The following is a 16,799-nucleotide window of genomic DNA, read 5'->3' on the forward strand; positions in this document are numbered from 1 at the left end:
AATGTCTTTCATTAAAGCGAACTGGGAGGAATTGGTTTTCTGTTTCCAACATAATAATTGGTAATAAAAGTTTTTATGCCGTTTTCTGCACATCAGCTGCAGGCCGGCGAAGCGCTGAGGAACACCAGCCACAGCAGCACCGCAGCAGATCTCCTGCAGGCCAGGCAGCAGCTTGTTCAGTACCAGCAGCAGCTGGAGGAGATGAGTGCGGAGGTCAAAGGGCAGCAGGAGACGGCCAGCAAGCAGGTGCAGCTCATCAGCCACCTCCAGCAGAAGCTCAGTGAGGTGGAGCTGGTGAGGACCGCCATACTCTTAACGCCGACTAGCTTGACAGCGACTAGCTTGTGTGTGAGTCTGAACCCGAATGTCTCTTCAGTCAGGGAGAAGATCGGAGGAATCGTTCTTAGAAAGGATAAAGGAAAAGGAGCTGCTGATCGCCGAGCAAGACAAGGTTATTCTGAGTCGGGAGCAGTCGCAAAGACAAGCGGAGGAAGACTTTGCACAAACAATAGAAGATAAAAATCAGTTAATTTTACAACAAGGTGCAACAATCAAAGAACACGAGCAGGCATTGATGCTGCTCAGGCAGGAAGTCGTTCATGCAGGAAGGACTAGAGATGAGAAAATCATTCAGGACTCTGATGAAAAAGACACAATTATTGCAGAGAAGGAGAAGGTCATTTCTGAACGCGACTCTGATCTTATCCGGTTGAAAGACGAGCTGGAAAACTCCGAAAAACACCTGCACGAGCTTCGGCTGCAAGTCGCTTTAAAGGAATCTGAGCTTGAAAAGTGCCTGACTGAGTTAGGAAGCACAAAATCTGAATTAATAACCTGCAAAAGTGAAATGGAGAGTTACAAACTGGAGCTAGAGAAGGAACAAAAGGAGTTAGAAAGCTGCAAAGGAGAACTCGCAAACTCCAGACATAGAGAACGGATGTCATCCAGTGAAATCATGCAGCTCATGGGAACAGTAGAAGGTCTGCAGAAACTCTGCCACCAGGGGAGCATGTCGGAGAGCGACACGTTTCAAAAAACGCAGGAAGAGACCGCCAGGAAGCTGGAACTTCTCAGGGCAGAACTGGATGAAATGTACGGACAGCAGATTGTCCAGATGAAGCAGGAGCTCAACTTGCAGCATGCAGCCAGAATGCAGCAGATGACTGAGCAACATCAGACTGAGATCGAGCTTCTAAAAGCGACGTACGATGAAACCAGATGGGAGCTGAGTCAAGTCGCACAAGAGAAGTCGAAGTTGCAGTCCAAGGTTGAGAGTCTTGTTGGTGATCTAAATGCTGCTAGGCATCACGTGGAGCAGGTCTCCACCAGGCTAGCGTCTCAGGAAACTTCCCAGCAGCTCCAGGAGATCATCCAGGCTCTGAGGGACGAGCTGTCAGCTGCTCAGGAAGCCGCCGTGGAAGCAGAAACCAAACACGAGTCCGAAATCACCAACTACAAGATCAAGCTGGAGATGCTCGAACGGGAGAAAGACGCCGTCCTGGACCGGATGGCGGAGTCGCAGGAAGCGGAGCTGGAGCGCCTACGGACGCAACTCCTGTTCAGCCACGAGGAAGAGCTGACGAACCTCCGAGAGGACCTGCAACGAGAGAGCTTCCTGAATGCGGAGAACCTGCTCAACGAAGCCGCCGTCCGGCACGAGAAGGCTTTGGATGAGTTGCGTGTCGGTCACACTCAGCAGTTGGATTTGTTACAGAAAGAGAAGACGAGTTACGCTGCAGAGAGGAACGACCTTCTGCGAAAGATTCACGGGCTGGAGGAAGATCTGAAGCTGGCTTTGCAAAGCTCCAAAACGGAGGAGCTAGTTCTGCAGCTCCAGGAGCTTCAGGTTGAACTCAAGGAACTTCGAAAAGGTGCCCAAGATCGAGTGAGGATGCAAAATCAAATCCAGTTGTTACTGAAACAGACGGAGGTTCTGGAAAACCAGAAAAAGGAAAAAGAACAGAAACTACAGGAGCACGAGGAGGAGAAGGAGACGTTGTTTCAGTCTAATAGCGCTTTAAGAGACAAGATAGAGATGCTAACGGCACAGAACGATCAGTTCCAGCGACGGGTAGACGAGCTTCGCGAGGACATCGAGAAGCAGAAGAGCACTTTCTCTTTTGCAGAGAAGAACTTCGAGGTGAACTTCCAGGAGCTCAAGGAAGAGTACGCGAGCCTGGCAGAGGCGAAGACGCAGCTGGAGGAGAGGACGCTCAGGGAGACACTCGAATTTGAGGCGAAGATCGCACGCCTTCAGTCAGACATCCGAGAGCTGGAGGAGCGGAGCGGCAACGTGAAAATGGAGCGCGATCTGATGGAGAAGCTTAATGTTACTTTGAAAGAGAAGAAGAGCCAAGCTGATCGGCTCTCTGAAGTTACAGAGCGACTGATGGTTACTGAGACCCGAATCAGGCAGCTGGATGAAGATTTGATCAAAGCCAGGCAGAAAAATTCAGAGGTCATCGCCAAAAATGAAAGCCTCTTAAAGGAACTGGAGAAAGCACAGGAGATTAGCAGCAAGCAGAAAAAACTCCTTCAGAAGGAAGAGCAAACTGTTGAGGCGGTTTCTCCTTCAGAGGATCATCGCCTTCAGATTCAGTCGCTACAGCAGGAGATCAAAGCTCTGACGGCTCGTTTAGGTGCAGCCGAAGCAGAGAGAGACGGCGCTCTGCGCACTCTGGAGCTCCACAGGCTCTCGCACACTCCGTCTCCGGCGGCGGCGCACTCCTCTGGGGAGGGACCTGTTGAGGGACGATCCTCCCCGCACAAGCCGGCGTCCTCAGGGTCAAGCAGGCGCAAAAGGCGGCAGAGGTCGAAGCAGGAGCGCAGCAGAGCCGGCTCAGCGGCTTCAGAGGAGCGACAGAGGGAGGAGGAAGAGCGAGCGAAAAGTGCTGCAGAGGAGGAGATGCTGCCTCAGACGCAGAGCCGAGTTATGTCATGTTCACCGGAGAGCGCCGGTAAGGAGGACTCCGCCGCCGGGTACCAGGGAGACGGAGGCAGAGGCTACATCAACAAAGCGGTGAGCACTCACATGTTTCTGCTCTTTTCTTTTCCTCTTTGAAGTCTGAACAAATGAAGCATCCGTGGAAATCACGCCACTTTGAATTCATTTAGTTTAGAGTTTTTTTTTTTTAGATGTCTAAAGAGTGGATTCAAGGCCAAACAAGGTGTTGATTTTTTTAAATGTTCTTTCTCTTTTCATGAGGAGAATATGACTGGAGCGGTTCAGCTCTGACAGATTTCCTCTCTAGTGAGCAACAGTGTTGATTGTAAATTGCCTTAGAGTCTGAAGGCTTGCTTTGAAAGGCAGTGTTTAGCAAGACTGCTGCCTTCAAAGATGCATTTTTTACATTTCTGCAGCCAGAAAAGCTGCGTACACGACAGCCTGCATGTAAAATTCATGTGAGGACTCGACATGAAAAAGACCTCTGTACTGTTTCTTTTATTTATTTATTTTTTGCTCGGCTTGTTCTTGCTGCTCACCATTTAACTCGATAACAGCTGAGAACAGATAAACAAGTCTGCTTATAGCTTTGAATTTGCCATTGTGTAGAAATGTGTACATTCTAGTTTCTTTCCATCCTGCAGGGAGTGAAGGGTTTGAGGTGAGAAGCCATTTTAACCCAGTCACTTTCTGTCCGTGTCACCTCCAGCTGTGCCACAAACACACACACAAAGCAAAAGATTTTGTACAATGTTTGTCTGCCATCTCGCATCTGTGCTTCGTGATGCTTTAGTCACCTCCTGGGATGGAAAAAACCGTCCCCGAGCTGGATATAACTTTCATGCCCAAAAGCTGCTTTGTTTTTGGATGCCATTAAAAAGTCTTTAAAATGATAATTCATAATTGCTTTAAAACTAGTTCTAGTTTTGATCCTTAATGGGTTAAAGAGGAATTTTAATGAAGGTAGTTAATGTCTGCTCCGTCTCAGGAAGTGATCCATAATGGTGCATTTTATTCTGTCCATCATTGTCTTGTTTTGTCTGAATTTCTTGCTGAGGAGACGGTGCCTTTCTAAAATATTTACGCACCTTAAACTTTTTCACATTTTTTCACGTTGCAACTGAAAACTTTCATGTATTTCACTGGGATTTAATGGGACGGACCAACATAAATGGATGGATAATTGTGTAGTTTTTTTTTTTTTTACAAATCTGAAGCATGTGTTGACTATTTCTATTAAGTCTCCAATACTCTAATTCCCCTTAAATAAAATTTAGCTCAACAAATTACCTTCAAGTGTAGGGCTGGGTAATCGATCAATAACAACATACACTGTGATAGACGTGTGATCAATTTCAGTAGATAAAACGTCCAATAGAATTATCAATAATTTCACTGAACTCCGATCCAGAACCGCATAGGATTCTGGGAGATGTAAGCAGAGGACAGACTTGGCCACTAAACTTCTCTTCCAGCAAGATTGGTGAAATCAACTGACTGCTTGTTCTTTGGTTACCTAGCAACTCACTCATTCTTTGGTTACCTAGCAACAACTAGTTGAGTAACTGGCACAGCAGCCACTGTGCCTCATAACTGCTTAAAAATAAATAAAACAACAACTGTATGAAGTGAAAACTGAAGATAAGAGGAAAGTTTTACAGTATTTTAGATATTTTAAACAAACACTAATAAATAATTCTAAATATAAGCTGTGCTACTAATTTTGTTGTAGTTTACTGTGAAATTACAATAAATTGAATCTAACATTGTGATAGTTTTGTTTTTGTTTTTTTTTAATTAGCAAAAAGTCCGACTGTGGGTAATAAAATCTCAGTAAAAATTCAGTTCTGTGAAGGGCTCAGAGATTTATGGAAGAACATTAGAAAATAATCGGCATCATGAATACAAACAAAGGAACACAGTGAACACATAAGAGGTAAAGCTGTGGAGAAATTTAAAGCAGTGTTAGGTTACAAAATAATTTCAGAAGCTTTAAGATCTCACACAGTGTGAGATGTTAAAGTATAGCACCAAAGCAAACCCACAAAGACATGGAAGTCCACCTAGTGACCTTTTGCAACTAAGTCACTGACACTTTCGCCATGACGGACGTCGGAAGTGAGAATCGGCAGAGCATCTGAAATTGTTTTCCAACGTTGTTGTTGCCAGTTTATTCACGGTTTCTACATGTGCGAGTCGAGCTAATTTGTCTGTGAATGTAAACACACCTAATTGGGGCTCATAGACGGCGATATTTATAAAAGTTGTAAACAGCTAGCTTAGAAAATGAGCCATACATCCTCCCTGCTGATGTGTTGATCAAATTACCGACTTTGCCTGAATTCACACCACCTGATTTATATCACTATGTCAAACGTTTCCCTTTACACCGGAGCAGCATTAAAAACGTACAGAAGACGAGATGCTAACCAGATTTTTCCGTGCATGCTAGGCTACATGACGGTGCGACACTGTCTCCATGGTCACCAGTGTTTAGACTACCTTGTTCATTAGAAACATTGATATGTTTCTAATTATACATACGTATAAAAAAGAGGAAGAGATAGAGGAACGTCCATAACAGTTTATGAATGTTAATAATCCTCTTATCTTGGTTTAGATCAAAGCATATTCAAGTGTTTGAAAGGCCTACTCAAAGTCAAGACATATATCTGATTAAGAATGAATATGAAATGCAGATTTGCACAGAAGAATTGGCAAAAGCAAAAGGGGTTCTTGCCAATAAGGTGTCATCCAGGACATGTTAACTGCAGAATCCATTTCTAGCTGTTGGCATGTTATGACTGTCATACAGCAACAAGCTTCAGTCAGAGGCCTATTTAGATTTGTTGCAAGACTGACTGCTACTGTCAACGGCTAATTTGAAGACACTGGAATGATTTGCGTTACAACAAAATTTAATTACCCCTTTGGGATAAACTAAGTAATTTGGAAACTGAATTTAATTCAAAGCCAAATTACGTCCTCAGTTGTGTGAAGCTGATGGAGATAAATATCCTAAAAGATTCTCAGCTGTAGTTGCGGCAAAGCAGTGACTCAGATCGATGACTGAATGCAAATGTACACCTCCCTTTTTAGATTTTTATTTGTTAAACAAAAGAAAACCATGTAAAATGCATCTTTCATTTTTCATTATGAGGTGTTTTTTATTGGCCTGTCATATTAAATCCCATTAAAATGCATTAAAACGGAGAGGGATGTGAAAAAGTTCAATGGTGATGAATACTTTGGAAGGTGCTGTATATTTAAGGTTTTTTCTCACTTTGTATTAAAAATGTCTTTTATATTCTGCTTGCTCATACAGGTGAGCGGACAGGGGATGGGCTGTCACACGGAGTGTGCTGAAGAGGAAGAAGAGACCTCTGAGCATGTAAATGTCACTTATGCTCACATCCTGCTCTTTGTCTTGAAGTTGCTTTGATGCATCATTCAGCTCACAGTAAAGGTTGATAGATGGAGAGGGGCTCTACTGTAAGGGATGCTTCAAGCTGCGCTCTTACAAAAAGCAGATATTTTTCTGCTCTGTTGATGCTCCTGAAATTGTCATGCAGGGCCATGAGCACAGTCCACAGAATTTTCATTTGAGTGCAAAAGGGAGAATTTAATTGCAGAGCTTTGTGTTCTGCAAGTCGACAAACATCAGTTTAATTGCAGCGGCATCAAAGGAGCCAAAGAATTAGAGGGGAGAAGTGTAAAAGCGTGGAGCAGTCCTGTGAGGAAAGGGAAGAAAGAGTGAAATGTCATGAAGTCACTGGTTCGACACAACCCCTTAAAACAGGGTGAAGCAGAAGATGATTTTTCCCCGAGGCTGCTGCCAAAGTTAGAGTGATTTCCTCACTGTTTAATCAGTAAAGAAGACAAAATAAACATTTAAATAAGCTCACTTTAACAACTTCAGCTGTATGTGCTTCATTATCTAGATGGAAAAAATCCTGAAGAAGAAGATCTGACTATCAGTTTGTGACCTGTACCTCCAGCACCCTTGTGTTTTTTGATTGGCCTAGTCAAATCTGGTCTGAAATCAATTTGAGATGTTGTAACACAACCCTTAAATTATACCTAAAAACATTCCAGAGCTTGGATAGCTTTTTTTAATTGTCTGATAAAGTAAATATTAGAATTATTTTTCCCTCAAACTGCTCAGGTTATCTTTGTCTGATTGTAAAACCTGTTGCATGAGCTTAAAATTTCAAGTGTAGCAGAAACAGAAGAACAGTTTAAAAGTGCAATTGTCAGCAATTTAACACATGGTCAAATGTAATGAATAAAAAGTTAGAAAGACAAGGTAGACTTACTGAAAGCCCATTTTTTAAAATAATTTGCATTTATTTGTAGGGTTGATCTGCTTTTAGTAGTGGTTGCGTGTAGCGGCAAAGGGTCGCCGCACAACAGTCATCCACCTGTTTGTTCTCCGCTGACCTTCTCTCATCTGCATGCTTTGTTTAATCACCAACATCTGAGATGCTTGTCAGGAAACGGGCTCTCTCCTCCACACCGTCGGATGGAGTGACCGTATCATAACACCGCGTTTTAAAGTACGGCCTAATTAAGATGTAGAGTGCACTTTAAAGCTCGTAATATCAGAAGGTTACAGAATCACAAATTTGTGCTGATGCATTATGCATCATTATGTTAAGGAGCTTTTTGTTGTTCTCGTCCTGAAGTGATAAGAACAGAGCTCTCATCCTGAGCGCAGATGGTTCCGAGCCACGTTTCTGCTTCAGAAATGAGATTGTTGGGATTAGGATTTTAATCTTTTATTTTCTTTTCATGAGAAAATGGATGCTACAAAATTTAATTCATGGTTACATTTGATTATCTTATAACTGTCATTTGCTGGCTGTTTTTATGTGTAATAATAGACTAAATATAAAGGGTGTCCAAACTGCGGCTTGGGGGGCCATTTGCAGCCCCTTGACTGATTCTGAGGGCAACAATAGGTAGTTGATGCAGAAAGATTTTATTTTCTTTAATTAGACCAAACTATTACTTTCTCCAAAGTGCAACACAAAGTAATTCTTTTAACAACCATGTTTTTTACTTTCTCTTTAGTTTCATTTTAAATATGATCACATTTATCAACTGACTTTGACTTAGAAACAGACTTTAGAGAACTCAAATCTGGTTTTATTTAATTTTTTTAACCTTTGCTTGATACATATAAGCATTTTTAAAAGCGAGTGACCCAAATCCTGTTCTTATTCCTGAGAATAGGTAAAATGTTTTTCTTTAATTTTTTTTTATCCGAACCCAAAAATATTTGTAAACCAGATATCTTTCTTTTTGTAACATGAGAAAGTCTTTTAGTTTAAACTTCCTTTTCCTACACAAATGCTGACTTCACTACTTATTTAATTAGAATTACTGCATGCTTAGTTTATTATTGAACAGTAAAAAAAACAAAAAAAACTTTTTTGTCGTTTTTGGCCGGCGACTGCTTTTGACTTGACGATTTTGGCCCATGTGACAAAACGTTTTGACACCACTGGAGTAAATAATTAAATTTCTGTGGTTGCAGTTGGATTTATTTAACTGATAATTAGTCTGTTTTAATATGTTTTCTTCTTTGTGTGTGAAGGAGGAGTGCAGGCTGCAGATGGAGGCGCAGCGCATCAGCCTGTCTCAGATTCACGCCGCTCAGCTGGAGCTGCTGCAGGAAGAGACGGACGCCTCTCTGGACCTCAGAGAGCAAAGCGGCTCGGGTAAACCTGTTTCTGCTACAAAATGCTATCGAGCTGCAGGCAGCATGTCTTACATTTATTTGTGCTTGTAGTACATCTGCGGTTGTCTGAAGTGTCTGTGCTTTCTCAGGTGGCAGAAAAAAATCCAAACACATGATAGAAGCTGTGTCAGAAGAATGCAGTGAGATAATTCTGGTAATTTTAAACTGAGACACCAGTTTTTAATTTGCATGTGTTCCCACATTTTCATTAACCCTGAGTGCTGTCTGTGGACTGTTTTCAGTCTTTCCAGAAGATTTTTGGTAAAGAGTTTTTGGAGAGTGTCAACACAGCAGACCTGTCGCTTATTTCAGAGGAAAGACCAACAACTAGTGAATCCACCTCCATTGTTCAGGAGGCTAGAGGTACACACTCTTTATAGAATTACAACAGTAATCTGTATGTTTTTCATCTATGTTCTCTCTAATATTTTTCTTTATTTTAACCTTTTATTCTAGAGTTATACACCAATCTTTGGCAGCTGAGGGAGAAAATTAAGCATGAGCACGATCGTCTCTCTCAGCTTCAAGATCTGCTGAGATCTGATGTAAATAAGGTAAAAATGCACAGATTCTTACACTGCCTTAAAGTTTTACACCACATGGGTGTAATTACTTACTGTATTCGTTCACATGTTTCAAATTCACCAAACAGGCAGATTCTGTTTTGGTATTGCACCTATAAGAAAATCATTTCCATTTTACAGTAAAATTATAAGCATTTTTTAACCTAGAACTGCTAAATCTTTTTGTTTTGTTTTTTTTGGATAAATTATAATTTATTTAGAGTCTGTGTTAACTGTTTCAGCAAAGTGGACACTTTTTTTAGTAGCAGAGCACTAGCTTAACAGAAAAACTCAATCTAATCTCCTAGATAAGTGAGCTGCAGGTGGCCTATGATGAACTGAAGATCAACAGTGAGAAGCAGATGTCTGACCTCAATGCACAGCTTGCCACAATAAATCTTCCTACAAGCAGAGGTAAATCTGATCACCTCTCCAAAGCTGCTGCCACACATTTTCTCATCTTACCATTTGCATTTGTGTTTAGCAAAATTGTGTTTTATGTGGCTCTTAGCCTGAAGAAACAGAGCTCATCAACTCTAGTCATGTTTTTAAGTGTTTGGATTGTTTATTATGCACATTTATTTGTATATTGGATGTGTATTGGGGTGTAGGATATAAATGTTAATGTGTGCTGCTACTGCATTCAAACACAGTTATTAGTTTGGTTCATTGTAACTGATTGAATGTTTCCTGACCTACAAATCCAGATATTTTTTTAATTATTGTTAAACTATCTAATGGACTTTTCCGCAGTTTTCTACATTATAGTAAGAACACTTCCCATTTGATTCATTGGCCTGGATAATCGTATATTTTTTGCTTGATTGCCCTGTGTGTTAGAATCCTCAATTATTTCAAAGCAAAACTAATTAGGGCTTATTGGCATATTAATTAAATAAGAAATGTTCAATTAACCCATACTTCTGTAAAAGACTTTGGGTGAGGAAATATCATTTTCAAAGTCTATCTGTGGACTAACTCATGGGAGATTTTTAATAGTCCGATGGTTTTGTAATATACAGTAAGTGTTAAATTCATTATTACAAAGAGAAAACACTTAAAATGCCTTAAATTATTATTTTTTTAAAGTTAGGTGGCCTGTATAATTCCCACGTCCTAAAAATTTTGTCTTCACATAACTTTTTAATTTTGTTGTTTTGTTTTGTTTTTTGTTTTTTTGCGTCACTTTTCTGTCAGGCAAAAGTTTGAGTCGCCCTCAGACTTCTTCATTGTCTCAACTCAAGACGGTTGAGACTTGCGCTAACTAGGTGTCATGGCCATTATTTATACACCTAAATAATAATTTAAAGTATTTATATATGCATATATAATATACATTTATAATTATACGGAAATAATGTTTGACTAGCTGCTAATATACCGGTGCTAGCTAGCTAGCTAGCCTCCTATTTGCGTCCATCATGGGTAAGTTCCAATTTATTGCTATTTGGCTGGCGACATTCATACATTTCTGTGGAGCTATGGGTCTTAAATTCTATACATAATTGTCTTAAAAAGGTCTTTAAAAGTTTTAAATTTGAGTTGGTGAAACCTGCATAAACCGTAATAATTGGAAACTTTTTTTATTGGTAATTAACAAGTTTGTCTGACAGCATCTCAATACTGTCTAATTTTTGCTTTTGAAATTTAACATTGATTTTTTAAATTTAGTTAATTTTACAGTTTAAATCAAATCTCTGAGCTCTTAATCTAATGCAGAGTGGATATAAATTCAGCCACTATTACAGCAATGATCCAGTTAGATTTACCATTGACCAGAAACTCAGTCTTTCAGCTCAGTGCAGCAGGAAACAAACACAAAGGTGCCATTCTCTCAGTTTTATTTTTGTTTGCTTGCTGTAAAAAACAAAACAAAAATAAAAACCTCAATTCCTTAATTCATTGTTTCAAGTGCTGCAGACCTTGAGCTTCTTCTAGGTATTGTGTTTTTTAAAATCACTGTTCTCTAGTTCATTTTGCACCAGAGATTCTCTGTTTACAATTAGCAAATTTCAAATGCTGCTTCTTATTTTCTCTATTTATATACTACTTTACTTCATTTTCCTTTTTATTTCTTATTAATAATTTTTTTTACACCTAATCTGTATTCCTTTAGCTGTGTAAAAGCCACAGTTTTATTTCTACGTTATTAGATCTGGGGGAGCAGGCCGGGGAATCGGACCCGACATCAGTGGAGCTCCAGAGGCTGAAGGCCGAGGCTCAGGTGAAGCAGCTCCGGCTGGAGGAGAGCCACCGACAGGAAATGGAGCGCCTCAGGGCTCACTACCAGCAGCAGGCCGCAGACACGGAGGAGCGCTACGCCACAGAGCTGTTTGTGTTGCAGCAGCGACTGCAGGAAGCCACAGGAGCCCAGACTTACTACAGGTGATCAAACAAAAACATTCAGTCTCCTATTTATTGCCCACAGACACATATTCTACAAATCTTAGTTTGGTAGATTAGCTCATGTTCTAAAAGTTGGTGCATTTTTAAATCCAATCTCATGTTTCAATTTTTATTTTAGTTGCTAAATGTCTCTAAAATGAATTTTAAAAATCAGTAAGTATTTTATAAAAATCTACAGTCTCGGGTTACGTTTTTATAGCTTTTACTACCTCATTTTGGGAGCTGCTTTTAAAGGTTGAGCTTGATTGATTGGTGACATTTAGGGAACTGTAAAAGGATTGAGATCCCAACTTCAAACAGATGCTTCTGCAACAGAAAGGTATCTGACCTATCAAATGCAGGTCAAGAGTCCAACTACATTCAGCAGTGCAGCTTTTATTTATACACAAACATCTAAAAAAGCCTCTCAGACCTCTTCAGATAACTTCGTGATCCAGGTTGAAAGTGTTAAAAAAGTGAGAAAAAGATGACAAGTTAAAGTAAAAAATAAATAAATAAAATAGTTGACAGATTTCAGCTTTTATAAGCAGGAATGCACAAATGAATGGATACCTGCTTATAAAAGCTGAGCCTGCCGGTGGAGGACAAAGTATATTATAAAGGTTTTTAGTCGTCAGAGCGGTTTTGGTGCAGATTTTATTTGAACACTGTTTAAATCTAATTTAAAGATTTTTCTGCCCCCCAAAAAATGTGCTCATATTGTTTTTATGTGCGTCTCATTTATAAATTTGTCTCAGCTAAGATGGCAGAAGCCTGCACCAGAACTTAAATACAACACACAGGAAGTTTTAACCTGACAAAAAACATAAAGGGTCTTACAGATCGGATTCTAAAAAGAAAACACTCGGAGTAAAAATGTTAATTTATCTTATTTGCAGAGACAAACGAGTTTTGAAAAATTGCCAAAAAACTCCCAAGAATCCCCACTGCAGTTTTAAACGTTCTCTATTTATTGTCTCCATTTTTTTGTCATTAATTTTAAACTGACAAGAAAGAAAGGTAAAAGTTGCTTGTCTAAACATTTGAGTTGCTTGTTTATCTGAAAGAAATGACATACTGTTTATTTAAACAGTTATTTTCTGAAGTCTCGAGTCGTCTCTTACTTGTAATTTTTAAAGATGGTAAGAAAGTTGGGTTTCTTTGAAACAAACCATAAAGAAATATTAGGCTTAAATGTTTTGCCCATTTCTCATAAAGTTTCCTAATGCTAGACTATATAGTATTTTATTGTGAAATTTTTGAACCCGAAATAATTTATTTCAACTTTTTATAACAAACAAATTCCTCTTGAGCAGTTTGTTTTCATATAATAATACAAATAAACCATAAGGTTCCCACTATAACCTAATCGCATAGAAAACATCATAGAAACATTCCTGGTTTCTTTCAATGGCGGTAAATTATTACCACCATTCTGTTGGGATAATTTTATGAATACTAAACACATGGTGCATAAAAACAGATTAACTGCTAAACTAGCTTTTCCCTTTGGCTCTGGATTCAAAACTATTATTTCTTCTTAATTTGTAATAAATATGATTAAGATCCACAGGTTGTTCACCTCGTCACAGAATTTACTGTCCTACTGCGATTCCCTGCTGCCCTCCACTGTTTGATTTTATAACTATAAAATATTAAGTATTTTCTTTTATCGGACTCTCATAATGCATCACTAAAGTAATACATAAAACTGGAGTTTTAAGTTTTTGTCTTATAATCTACTATTCAAACCTGCTCAGTAGAGATGAATTCACAATAGTTTCGTATAAATACTTGATTTCTCATTATTTCCATTCTTTCATTCAGTTTATGGTTTGTGGAGGTTCAGTTTTAAATTCTAACAATAGCATAAATATTGGCCTTGTAAACTTTTGTAGTTATACTTTAGATATAGTCTAAAAAACACTGAGAACTTCAGCAATTTCTTAAGAAACTACATACATTTGGTTTCATATGCAAGGCCTGATATAAATAGAAATAAATGATATAAAGTACATGGATATTTTTCTGTTTATATTTTGAAGCAACTTAAGAAGTATGAAAAATTTTAGTCTGGAAAAATATTGAATTTGGAAATAAATACTGAATAAATAAATATATGAATAAATATGAAGAAACCTTGATAGCAATTTTTTATAGCATTTATTTCATAAAAATCTTTATCTCCTGAAATAACAGCATGTTTAACACCTTGGTAGATGTTTACTTTTGAAGTAAATCTCAGAAATGAATGATGATTGTTGTGCTCTTTTGTTTTGCAGCTTGTCCAGCAGTCCAGAGTTCGGCTGTGAGGGGACGGAGGAACGAAAACAGGAACTAAAGGTCTGGTTCTGACAGTTTACCTCCTCCTAAGCCTCCTGCATCAACTCCTATTACAAGCTGGAGACCCGTTAAGATGCTTTGACAGCTACGGGTTGATGGTGAGGGAGGAGCTGCAGCCTTGAGGCTAAAATGTGCCCTAAATCCACATCTCACTGAAACGCCACAGGCGACCTCATGAGTGGACCTATATCTAATGATTTAAAGGATCAGACATTATATAACACTGTCCTGACCAGGCGGACTTATTCTGGTCTTGGAGGTTGCATGAAAGGGGGATTCTGTCTTGCGTGAATGAGCTGCACTCCATTTAAGCTAACGCTCTAACATCTATCCCCTCTACTAGGCTGTCATTTAGCCAGTCCCTTCATCCCGGCAGCTTATATTTTAAAGCTCTCATATCTGCACAGAGTTTAGAGGGAAAGACAGAAGATAGATGAAGATGAATGGAAAACAAAAACATCTGAAATGCTGTAGAACAGATTATAGGAGGATATTTTCTAGAGGTTTAACCTTAAAATTGAAGTAAGTGACTAAATTACGAGATGGAGAGGTAGAGTGTTGGCTGAAAATTTAGCTTTTTATTATTTCCGGAAGCCTGGAGAGCAAACTACAATATTTATCAAGTATGATTGGTCGTTTTGGCTCTGATGGGGAATGAATCTGCTACTACCAGTAATTAATTTTCCCATCTCTCGTCAGGAGCGGAGTGAGGAAGACGTTTCAGAGCGAGACGAAGGGGTGCGCCGCTCTGCCAGGCCGTCTAGCCTGACGCCGCAGCTGCAGGCGCTCAAGAAAGCTTTGCACCACAAGTACGACCAAGAGGTGGCAGCTCTTAAGGAGCAGCACAGCATCGAGCTGCGAAGACTGAGAGAAGAAAGGGAAAACTGGGGAGGCAGAGGAGAGAGGAGGCTGGATCGTAACGGGGTGAACGGAAGCTCGACGAAGAGCCTCGGCGCCGCTGGACTGGAGGACAGACTGCAGCAGGAGAGGGTGGAGGAGGAAGTAGCAAAGGTAGTAACGTAATATGTTGGGTGGCGATAAATCAGCTTTATTGTTTCAGCAACATTTTTGGTTTTTAAAGGTTTAGCTTTTGGATTTCCATATTCAAAGTGACGTCATCTTGTTTGAAAACCTTCTGTTAATTTGGGCTTTGATTTCAGGTCTGTGGTGGAGTATTAGGGCCAGGCTATGATTTATTTTCTTTTAATTACAATAATAAGGTCATAGTATCAAAAAATACAGTTATAGTGGTATGAGTATTAGGTCATAACCTTATGAGAACTCAACACAATCAATAACTAAAAATTAAAATGAGGAATGTTGAGCATTTTGTGAAGCTTGGTGTAAGTTTGACAGGAAATGTTTAATATAAATATTTAATCTTTTAACACATCAGCATTAAATTATTGTTAGTAGCAAAACTTTGAAGTGGTCATGCAAACAAATGTGCCTATTTTGAAGAAAAATACACAGACGGAGCTGGTCACGTCTGATCCTGATAACTGTATCGAAGCTTTTTTCAAATTAAAATAACCTTTTCTCGTTATTTTAAGACATTTTTCTGGTCAAATTTTGTCTCTTTTTCTCACAATTAATCAAAGATTCTTGTAGTCTGGTCCTAATGCTCCATTATACAACTCACAAAAGAGATAAAGGAAATAAAAAACACTTTTTGAGAATTTGTAATTTCCGTTTTAGAAAATAACGTTAGAAAAATAAATCAGTTGGATCTGGGATGAAAAATCTGAGATTTTGTTTTTAAGCCACATTGCCCAGCTCTAGTTTTAATACAAACTTTGCATCTAACCTGCAAAAGTTTTGATGAAATAATGAGAGAGTAGCTCTGTAACTCATGCTGCATAAATACACATTTTCTTGATTTTTATGGATATATTTTGGTTTGTAGATTTACTGTAGCTCATATACTGGGCAACAAAAGAAGCACCCAAATCAATTTTTCAGCTGTTGTTAACCTCTGCTGTTTTTAATCACACAAATAAAAACTAAAGATTGTATTTTGTTCCCTGGTTCTCCACAGGCCATAGTCCAGATGTCCGTGGAGTTCGCGCAGCAGACTGAGCTGGCTCGGATCCGGAGACGAGCCAGCCAGATGAACAGCTCCATGCAGACCCAGATGGACGAGGAGGACGTCGACGGGGAGATGGAGGAGCAGACTCCCAGGGCTTCCCCGCCTGCAGGTGTCTGGTTAGAGGAAGCGGAGAGAGAGAAACTGGAACGGGAACTGGAAGAGAGGAACGCTGAGATCAGAAAACTGAAGGAGGAGCTGCAGAAAACTGAACTTGAGCAGGTCAGTTCGTCTTTTCCATCTAAATGTGTCGTTTCATAGGTTTTATAACATCTGTTATTAATTATGTAAGGGAGTGCTTTAGGTTTTACATCAGTTCACAATGCTTCTTCATCAATTTGCAAAAGAATCAAAGTTTTAATATTTGTTTTTACACAAAAAAATTATTTCTTAGTCTTGTTTTCAGTTTAAATGACTGTTAGATTTTATTTAAATTAACTTCATTGTTGCATTTTCTTCTTGAATATTTATAATTTTCTTGAAAAATAAGATACTGTGAATTAAGTTCTGGTAAATAACAACAATAAACAATAAAATATCTCAGTGTTCAGGGTCAGTTTTGGGGATTTTATCTTAAAAATTCAGACCTAACATGATATAAAATGCATGATCCGTATCTTCTCTGAGCAGAATAAAATGCACTGTGGCTGCTTTTCCACCGGGGGGAGCTCTTGTCTGATCCCCTCCACTCCTTCAGGTGCACCTGTTGCCATAGCAGCACAAAGATACTAGTGT

General features: G+C 39.3%; 1 protein-coding gene across 16 annotated transcripts in view; it reads left to right on the top strand.

Annotated features, from left to right (window-relative positions):
• Nucleotides 1-16,799, top strand: part of akap9 (A kinase (PRKA) anchor protein 9) — a 76,183-nt gene that overhangs the window by 17,207 nt on the left and 42,177 nt on the right. For 15 of the 16 annotated variants that reach the window (XM_007564907.2, XM_007564921.2, XM_007564922.2 and 12 more), the window contains 12 exons: nt 97-294; nt 377-3,019; nt 6,270-6,335; nt 8,544-8,667; nt 8,777-8,841; nt 8,930-9,050; nt 9,144-9,241; nt 9,559-9,664; nt 11,404-11,635; nt 13,918-13,978; nt 14,678-14,989; nt 16,017-16,286. In XM_007564907.2, the coding sequence (XP_007564969.1) occupies nt 97-294; nt 377-3,019; nt 6,270-6,335; nt 8,544-8,667; nt 8,777-8,841; nt 8,930-9,050; nt 9,144-9,241; nt 9,559-9,664; nt 11,404-11,635; nt 13,918-13,978; nt 14,678-14,989; nt 16,017-16,286 (4,296 nt within the window). The remainder of the gene's footprint in view (nt 1-96; nt 295-376; nt 3,020-6,269; nt 6,336-8,543; nt 8,668-8,776; nt 8,842-8,929; nt 9,051-9,143; nt 9,242-9,558; nt 9,665-11,403; nt 11,636-13,917; nt 13,979-14,677; nt 14,990-16,016; nt 16,287-16,799) is intronic. The other variant, XM_016677915.1, reaches the window with a different exon arrangement.

The sequence above is a fragment of the Poecilia formosa genome, unplaced genomic scaffold (genome assembly GCF_000485575.1).
Source record: "Poecilia formosa unplaced genomic scaffold, Poecilia_formosa-5.1.2 Scaffold169, whole genome shotgun sequence".
NCBI classification, from domain to species: Eukaryota; Metazoa; Chordata; class Actinopteri; order Cyprinodontiformes; family Poeciliidae; genus Poecilia; species Poecilia formosa.